This window comes from Oncorhynchus mykiss, chromosome 19 (genome assembly GCF_057628025.1).
Source record: "Oncorhynchus mykiss isolate SJ-2025 chromosome 19, ASM5762802v1, whole genome shotgun sequence".
In the NCBI taxonomy this organism is placed as follows: Eukaryota; Metazoa; Chordata; class Actinopteri; order Salmoniformes; family Salmonidae; genus Oncorhynchus; species Oncorhynchus mykiss.
The window spans coordinates 60,861,606-60,871,749 of record NC_143040.1 but is presented as its reverse complement, the minus strand read 5'-3'; the positions used below and the strand labels follow the sequence as shown (position 1 = coordinate 60,871,749).

Genomic DNA, 10,144 nt, shown 5'->3' with positions numbered 1-10,144 from the left:
TCTGCTCTACCCTCCATCTCTATCTCTCTTTCCTCTGGTCTACCCTCAATCTCTATCTCTCTTTCATCTGCTCTACCCTCCATCTCTATCTCTCTTTCCTCTGCTCTACCCTCCATCTCAAGGACAGCTACAGGTATACGTGGCAGAAAAATGAATGATTCATTTATCTCTCTCCCTTTTTTTTATCCTCTCATTCCCTTTTCTCCCTCTCTCTTTCTGTGTGGTAATTTCCATTTAAACTGAGCGAATATGAGCCTCCCTCCTTCCAGTACTGTAAGCACCCTCTTCTACCCAATGTCCTCTGCCCCAGTGCTCCTTAACCCAGACCCCCCCCCCCCCCCCCCCGTGTCCTCTCACCACTTTCTCACGGGAGCGCAGCACACCCATCTTGCCGAAGCGAACGTGGAAGGGCGAGCACTGCAGGGTGCCGTCAGGCTGACGCACCACGATGACATCGATGCAGCCCGACAGGGTGGCCGGGTTCAGGCCCCGGTACAGCTCCTTCACCTGCACAAACACCTGGCCCGCCAACTGGCCCACGTAGTTCATGGTCTCAGACTGAGGGGGTTAGAGGGTGGAGGGGAGAGGGATGAGGGGAGGGTGGAGGGGAGAGGGATTAGGGGAGAGGGATGGGGTGAGGTGAGGGGGAAAGGAAGGGGGAGGGGTGAGGGGGAGAGGGATAGGAGGGAGAGGGAGAGAAAAACACTAAATATTTAATTTCCCAAACGCTTGCGAGGCAATCTGATGATGACTCTTGATGATCCTGTGGAGTGATGAGGGCGTGGTCATATCAATAGAATCTAGATGACATTACGACACACCAGAGTGATGTTATTGCCTGGATGGATCAGCCGGGACATCTCTCTGACTCTAACTGTGATTAACATTCCTCTCTGACTGCCTGTCCTCAATCTTTTAACTCATACATTTGTCACATAGTGCTGAACAGCAACCAGCCGGGCCTCCAAAGCCCCACTGCCCTGTGCAGTGGAAACAGAGGAATAGGACTGGAATTGCATAATACGATGCAATAAACACACGGACATTCTCCGTCAAACACATGCTTGCTCTCTGCATATCACACACACATATATACACACACAGACACACACACACACAGACACACATATATACACACACACAGACACACACACACACACACACACACACACACAGACACACACACACACACAGACACACATATATACACACACACACACACACACACAGACACACACACACACAGACACACATATATACACACACACAGACACACATATATACACACACACAGACACACACACAAACAGACACACAGACACACATATATACACACACAGACACACACACACACAGACACACATATATACACACACAGACACACACACACACACACACACAGACACACATATATACACACACAGACACACACACACACAGATATACACACACACAGACACATGCACGAACACGCTTGGTGCCCAGTGCCCTCTGCTGTGCTGGCATCTGAATGGGGATGAATCTGCATGCCAGTCTCTCAGTCACAGAGAAGGCAGCACCACTAACACCTTCTGACTAGAACCAACAGGGCCCAGGGGAGGGAGAGGAAACCATTTCACTGGAAGGCCAATGTGAACAAAGTTAGGATTCAGACCTAACTATTCACTAACAGTGCAAAAGACAGACAAAATGTGCACTATCCTGTATTGTATAAGTCTTAACCACACCTACCCTTATCTGGGTAAAATCTCCCATTGACTATGTTTGGGTAAAATCTCCTATTGACTATGTTTGGGTAAAATCTCCCATTGACTATGTTTGGGTAAAATCTCCCATTGACTATGTTTGGGTAAAATCTCCCATTGACTATGTTTGGGTAAAATCTCCCATTGACTATGTTTGGGTAAAATCTCCCATTGACTATGTTTGGGTAAAATCTCCCATTGACTATGTTTGGGTAAAATCTCCCATTGACTATGTTTGGGTAAAATCTCCCATTGACTATGTTTGGGTAAAATCTCCCATTGACTATGTTTGGGTAAAATCTCCCATTGACTATGTTTGGGTAAAATCTCCCATTGACTATGTTTGGGTAAAATCTCCCATTGACTATGTTTGGGTAAAATCTCCCATTGACTATGTTTGGGTAAAATCTCCCATTGACTATGTTTGGGTAAAATCTCCCATTGACTATGTTTGGGTAAAATCTCCCATTGACTATGTTTGGGTAAAATCTCCCATTGACTATGTTTGGGTAAAATCTTCCATTGACTATGTTTGGGTAAAATCTCCCATTGACTATATTTGGGTAAAATCTCCCATTGACTATGTTTGGGTAAAATCTCCCATTTACGTAAAAGTCAGCAGTTTTCAAGATAGGATTTGGCCCTAACAATGAAAAACAGTGAGAGGGAGAAGAAGGCTTGCTTTGTTGGCTGTAACTCTCCTCTTGATATCCCCCTGTCAGGGACATACACACACGTGCCTAGAGGATAGATGGCTTACTAGCCTGCTGACAGAATGTCAGTTCTCCTGACTCATGATCGTTATTTCTCAACCCCCATCAGTTACCAGGTTCAGAGAGGGCTATCTACTGGAATGTACTGACATATTCTCCCACTGAGAGACAGACCTACTGATCGTCTTCTCCATGCCTGGACACCTGATACTACTGTATATGAGGGCCGGGCGATATGACGATATATATCGTGTGACCATAGAGAAACGTCTATCGTTTCATACTATGCTCTATAGTTTATTTTGTTGTGCAGCAAATCGTACTCTTTCCGGCAATTGCAACACAAACAAATCTGGAAGAGAGTGAACGTGACACGGAGCACGGAGACAGTACCTAAAAGAGGGGCAACTTCGGTCGCATGGACGTGGTTTGGGTATGAACAGTCTGACACGGACCAGAAAACCGCTCTCTGCAAAATATCCCACAGGCCGGTCCCGACAACAGGCTCAAACACCACTAACCTCTATTACCACCTACGTAAGAATCATGTGAAACAGGCCGGTCCCGACAACAGGCTCAAACACCACTAACCTCTATTACCACCTACGTAAGAATCATGTGAAACAGGCCGGTCCCGACAACAGGCTCAAACACCACTAACCTCTATTACCACCTACGTAAGAATCATGTGAAACAGGCCGGTCCCGACAACAGGCTCAAACACCACTAACCTCTATTACCACCTACGTAAGAATCATGTGAAACAGGCCGGTCCCGACAACAGGCTCAAACACCACTAACCTCTATTACCACCTACGTAAGAATCATGTGAAACAGTACGGAGAGAGTCTATGGATGAGACCCAAAGAAGTACAGTTGAGTGCTCAAAACAAACCCCTACTCAGACGTTGAAGAGGCTTTTGCCCTCGTCACACCATATGGTAAAGAATCACGAAGATGGAAGGAGATAACAGCCACCGTTACAACTTACATCTGCAAAGACATGGCCCCAATTTACACGGCCCAGAAACGGGGGTTTCGTGAGTTGGGCTAACACTTGACCCAAGGTACCACATGCAAATTGATACGTGACACGTATTAATTCCAAAATAACATGCAAAACAGGCAAGCCCCCAAATGGCGGCAGGGTAGCCTAGTGGTTAGAGTGTTGGACTAGTAACTGGAAGGTTGCTAGTTCAAACCCCCGAGCTGACAAGGTACAAATCTGTTGTTCTGCCCCTGAACAGGCACTGTTCCATAGGCCGTCATTGAAAATAAGAATTTGTTCTTAACTGACTTGCCTGGTTAAATAAAGGTTAAAATATATATACTGTATATATATTTTGGCCTATATTTATTTTGTTTGCAACTATAGTTGAAGTATTTTCTATTTACCTTTTTAGATTTTATATGTTGTTACATGCTTAATTGAAAATTTGCACAGATTCTAAATCAAATAAATAATCAAATATGAGTAAGTACCTTTTTATTTGTTGAGTATAATTCAACATGTCATTTTATATAAACTATTTATTCATTGAATTTACAGAAAAGAAAATATGCTATATCGTGATATGTATCGTTATCGGGATATGAAATGACCTATATCGGGATATGGCCATATCTCCCAGCCCTACTGTATATGTTCAAGGAGGAACAGAACATAGAATATATTGAGGTAAAGTGTGGATGTTTGAATCTATGAATCCTGTTTTTCATGTTGTTGCCATTTTCAGATGTATTTTCTCATATTCTATTCCCTTCTGAAAATAACCAGATTAATATTTGCACTTGATTACACAGTACATACCTGACAAACATACTTAAACAGTATGCAAACAATGGAAGCATAAAGTCTCTCTCTCTCTTTCTTGCCATCTCTCTCATCTAGCCCTACCTCTCTCCTCATGCCCCACCTCTCTCTCCTCTCTCCTCATGCCCCACCTCTCTCTCCTCTCTCCTCATGCCCTACCTCTCTCTCCTCTCTCCCTCATGCCCCACCTCTTTCTCCTCATGACCCACTCTCTCTCCCTCTCTATCCTTATTCCCCACCTCTCTCCCTTTCTCCCCTAACGCCCCCTCTCTCCCTCTCTCTCCTCATGCCCCCTCTCTCTCCCTCTCTCTCCTCATGCCCCACCTCTCTCTCCCTCTCTCTCCTCATGCCCCCTTTCTCTCTCCCTTTCTCTCCTCATGCCCTCTCTCTCGCTCTCTCTCTCTCTCTCTCTCCTCATGCCCCGTTTCTCTGTCTCTCTCTGTCTCTCTCTCCTCATGCCCCACCTCTCTCTCCTCATGCCCCGCCTCTCTCTCTCCCTCTCTCTCCTCATGCCCCACCTCTCTCTCTAGTTCTCTCTTGTCATGCCCCACCTCTCTCTCCTCATGCCCCCTCTCTCTCTCCCTCTCTCTCGTCATGCCCCACCTCTCTCTCCTCATGCCCCACCTCTCTCTCCTCATGCCCCACCTCTCTCTTCTCAAGTCCACCTCTCTTTCCTCATGCCCCACCTCTCTCCTCATGCCCCAGCTCTCTCTCCTCATGCACCACCTCTCTTTCCTCATGCCCCACCTCTCTCTTCTCACGCCCCACCTCTCTCTCCTCATGCCCCACCTCTCTTTCCTCATGCCCCACCTCTCTCTTCTCATGCCCCACCTCTCTTTCCTCATGCCCCACCTCTCTCTCCTTATGCCCCACCTCTCTCTCCTCATGCCCCACCTCTCTCTTCTCATGCCCCACCTCTCTCTCCTCATGCCCCACTTCTCTCTTCTCATGCCCCACCTCTCTTTCCTCATGCCCCACCTCTCTCTCCTCATGCCCCACCTCTCTTTCCTCATGCCCCACCTCTCTCTTCTCATGCCCCACCTCTCTTTCCTCATGCCCCACCTCTCTCTTCTCATGCCCCACCTCTCTTTCCTCATGCCCCACCTCTCTCTCCTCATGCCCCACCTCTCTTTCCTCATGCCCCACCTCTCTCTTCTCATGCCCCACCTCTCTTTCCTCATGCCCCACCTCTCTCTTCTCATGCCCCACCTCTCTCTCCTCATGCCCCACCTCTCTCTTCTCATGCCCAACCTCTCTTTCCTCATGCCCCGCCTCTCTCTCCTCATGCCCCACCTCTCTCTTCTCATGCCCCACCTCTCTCTTCTCATGCCCCACCTCTCTCTTCTCATGCCCCACCTCTTTTTCCTCATGCCCCACCTCTCTTTCCTCATGCCCCACCTCTCTTTCCTCATGCCCCACCTCTTTTTCCTCATGCCCCACCTCTGTCCCTCAATGTGACAACACTACAGAGCCGTGGCATTTCAGAACAATTACATAATTACCCTGCCCCCCACTGCCGCACTCCCGACACATTCTGCCATCCCCACTAATACAAACACAAGGCCACGTGTTAAAGGAACTCATTCAGATGAAAAGTTTCCTCCACTCCCCCCTCAAGGACATAAACCTGCTTCCTGGTTTACAACCAATCACAAGATACTCACAATATAGGCCCAGGGTTAGGGTTAATAAAATAAAACTACGCAAACCCTAGATCAGGCGTAACTTTATCCTAGTCCACAATGTAAGACACATGTCACAGTAGTACCATTACATCCTAGGGACACTCAGATTAGAGGTGAGGTGTTCGTGCCCTTTCACTGACAGCCAGGTCAGGGAGAAAGGTGACCTTTAATACAGTCACTCCTTTCATAGGATTAGTCAATAACTGCATTAACTGTACCTAGTTTATCATCTTATCTCACCTAACAGACACCACACACACGCACGGAAGCATGCATACACACATAAACATACACACACATGCACACACACAACAACATTCCCATTGGCTGAGGTTCTTATTGATATACTAGAAGTACACACACACCGGTTGAATCAACATTGTTTCCAGGTCATTTAAATGAAATGATGTAGAACCAATTTGGAATAGATGTTGAATTGGTGACTGCCCAGTGGGTTATGACATAGCGATCCCACACAAAGCTATCTGGCTGGCAGTCAGGGCAGTGAGAACACATTCAGGTTGCCACATTTGTCCAACACGGGTCCACATCAACGGCATGTATTCCAAATACGTTTCAGATATATTTTCAATATATGCCACATAATTGTTAGCTATGCTGATGCATAATCCAGCCGCTGTTCTGCAGCAGAGGACATGCATGACCTGGCATAAACTGCTGTTCAAACATGAATCTTTCACATTCTGACCAGTTTACAACAAATAACGACTAAGTGAAAACGAGCTGTTGTTGTGTTTATGTCCATAGCCTATTTCAGTCTCCATTGTATCATATGAATATAACTGTAATCTCAAAAGGCATCCTTTAGCATAATGCCTGACAATTGCTTGACAAAAACAAACTAGGCTAATCACAATCCAGGCAGAGATGATGTGGGTGCAGCTATCCATTGATAAGAAATTGTAGACCACACAAATATTAAGAATATCATATTGATAGATCGCCTAAAATTCACAAACATATTCATACATACATTATTGACGTTGTCACTTCGGGGTCTTGTCGTCATACAAATACCTTCCGTTGTATAGGTAAAGCTGTTTTTCTTATTCCACTTCACTACTACATTGTAATAGCGAACAGAACCGTTCCCGACATGTGATCTGCGGTTTGGCGGTGTGTTAAAGCACTGAGATGATAATCCTGTCAACAAGAGAGAAAAAACACCCTACCCTCACTCCGCTGGTGACATCTCACGTTATAAACCCTCACCAGGACCAATGACAGACCAGACCACCCATTACAGTGAGAAGAGTACAACTGCAGCCCGCAATTCGGGGTGTTCCTGCACGTGGGCTTTCCTGCATCTGCAGGAACCCGTCTTTATATTTATATTGTCAGTCTTTAAACTATGACTCCAGTACATAGGCGGAAGGCAGGGGCGCTCCACTACGGTAATGCATCAGAACTGCAGATAAACCCTACATAAAAGATAGCTAGTTAGCAAAGAGTGGCGGGGACGACCCCCCGCCTGTCTGGCAGTTTATCCCAGCAGGCGGGAGCGACACCGGGTGTTCGCTAACTACGGTCTGCGGTACTAGCCGGGGGCGACCGGTAGACTGGCAAACATTGCCGCACGAGGGCGATGCGGGCACATTGGTGACAGAACAAGGAGTTGTTATAGAACTCCAGAAAGAAAGTCTGCTTCTCATGAACGCATTTCACACTACTTTTGTATTATGATTTGAAGGCTCGTATGAATGTCCTGCTTAATGCTTGTGTTATCATCGCATCAACTGCATTATACGTAAAAATTAAATAAATAAATAAACACTTCAACTTCAACCAGTAAAATGGCTATTTGGCTAGCTTTTTCTACAGCCTATAGTAGGCGGTGTCGATACAACTCAGATAATACTTCATGCAGGAATGCCCCGACTGGCGGGCTGCAGTTGCACACTGTCAATAGCAGTAGCAGCCCACTAGCTGGTTACAAAGTAAAACATTTACTGACCAGTGTTGCTTTTAAAGCTGCAATATGTACATTTTTGGAAGACCCACCCAAAGAAATTCAATCTGTTCTATGTGCAATATTTCTATGCTTCCCGTTCTTAAATTTAGTTTTTGTATCTTTTACTTTCAGTTTTGTACACCTGCTTCAAACAGCTGAACATACAATATTTTTGGTATTGCAAACAAATTTCACAGCGGTTTAGATGGTACAATGATCTTTATTGCTTGTTTTGTCATATAAACTGAAATTAGGTAAACTATTAGAAGTTTAGCAACCAGGAAATGCCAGACCGATTTCCCCATAGTGCACCTTTAAAGCTCAAAACATTTCTTAATTTACAAGGTAAATTCACATATTTTCAGAATGGTAGAGATGTGGTGATGGGGAGTCTCATAGACTAGAAATAACATAAATTCAAATCCGAGACGTTCAAATTAGTATGATACAGTATGTTACATTTGATCTTGTTACATAAGACAGGTTACATAAAGGTCCTGCACAGTCATCCCTTTTCCCATGTAAAAATACCAACACATCATCCATAACATCTTTAGTCTATTAAAATGCTCAGAATTGAAGAGATTTGTACCTTCTCTCTTCTCTTACTATCAGAAATCCTGAAAGAACAGACCCAGTGGGACAGGGAGCGTATATCCATGAGTTCACCTTGACTGACAGCTCTTTGAAACACCCTTGTGATCGTTGCCAGGTAACAAGGTAAACAATGGGCCACATGTCATTGATGACCAGGTAAACAATGGGCCACATGTCATTGATGACCAGGTAAACAATGGGCCACATGTCATTGATGACCAGGTAAACAATGGGCCACATGTCATTGATGACCAGGTAAACAATGGGCCACATGTCATTGATGACCAGGTAAACAATGGGCCACATGTCACTGATGACCAGGTAAACAATGGGCCACATGTCATTGATGACCAGGTAAACAATGGGCCACATGTCATTGATGACCAGGTAAACAATGGGCCACATGTCATTGATGACCAGGTAAACAATGGGCCACATGTCATTGATGACCAGGTAAACAATGGGCCACATGTCATTGATGACCAGGTAAACAATGGGCCACATGTCATTGATGACCAGGTAAACAATGGGCCACATGTTATTCCCGAGCCTAAATAGTGTGCTTCACCCCACTTTCTCTGCTAAATTCTCTTATAGTCAACAGAGCTGATCATGGACTGCTGGATATCAGACAAACTGCAGCAATACACAACTGTATTTCTATTGTTTTGCAGCTAATTACAGAATACACTTCACTGATACAGTTCTTCACAAGAATTTGTCAAGCCTGATTGACCTTAGAAGCTTAGACATAAGAGAATGTACATTAAAATAACTGTAAAATGTATTGGTGCTTCTGCATTAGCATTATACATGACAAATATGTTCAGAATTGTATGTATTAGTCAGACATTTATTTGATCATTTACAATAGGCCAGCATAGCCCGAAATATTGATCAAAATGAACACTCATGAGAAATAAAGGTGACAAATAATGGCGAGACATAATTGAACATAAAACAAATAATTAGAGCCATGAGCCTAATATATGCAGGCAACCATCTGCTGGTGACATATCACGTTATAAACCCTCACCAGGACCAATGACAGACCAGACCACCCATTACAGTGAGAAGAGTACAACTGCAGCCCGCAATTCGGGTGTGCAGGACCCCATCTGTCCTACAGTGTGCAGGCACCCATCCGTCCTACAGTGTGCAGGTCCCCATCCGTCCTACAGTGTGCAGGACCCCATCCGTCCTACAGTGTGCAGGACCCCATCCGTCCTACAGTGTGCAGGACCCCATCCGTCCTACAGTGTGCAGGCACACATCCGTCCAACGGTGTGCAGGCACCCATCCGTCTTACAGTGTGCAGGACCCATCCGTCCTACAGTGTGCAGGCACCCATCCGTCCTAGAGTGTGCAGGCACCCATCCCTCCTACAGTGTGCAGGTCCCCATCCGTCCTACAGTGTGCAGGCACCCATCCGTCCTACAGTGTGCAGGCACCCATCCGTCCTACAGTGTGCAGGACCCCATCCGTCCTACAGTGTGCAGGACCCCATCCGTCCTACAGTGTGCAGGACCCCATCCGTCCTACAGTGTGCAGGACCCCATTGATTCGTACAATTTGTAACACATCTTCCTGTCCGAATGCTTAAAAAACAACAACAAAGT

At 45.7% G+C, this 10,144-nt stretch overlaps 1 protein-coding gene across 5 annotated transcripts in view; it reads right to left on the bottom strand.

The window, feature by feature from the left end:
- LOC110498384 (phosphatidate phosphatase LPIN1) overlaps positions 1-7,470 on the bottom strand; it is a 44,094-nt gene extending 36,624 nt beyond the window's left edge. For 3 of the 5 annotated variants that reach the window (XM_090209632.1, XM_090209634.1, XM_090209633.1), the window contains exons 1-2: positions 6,951-7,241; positions 358-558 (exon numbers count right to left, since the gene is read on the bottom strand). In XM_090209632.1, coding sequence (XP_090065758.1) covers positions 358-558; positions 6,951-6,986 — 237 coding nt within the window. In that variant the 5' untranslated portion in view covers positions 6,987-7,241. Of the gene's footprint in view, positions 1-357; positions 559-6,950 lie in introns of all 5 variants that reach the window. The other 2 variants (XM_036955040.2, XM_036955041.2) reach the window with 1 other exon arrangement.
- Between the last annotated feature and the right edge of the window lie 2,674 nt (positions 7,471-10,144).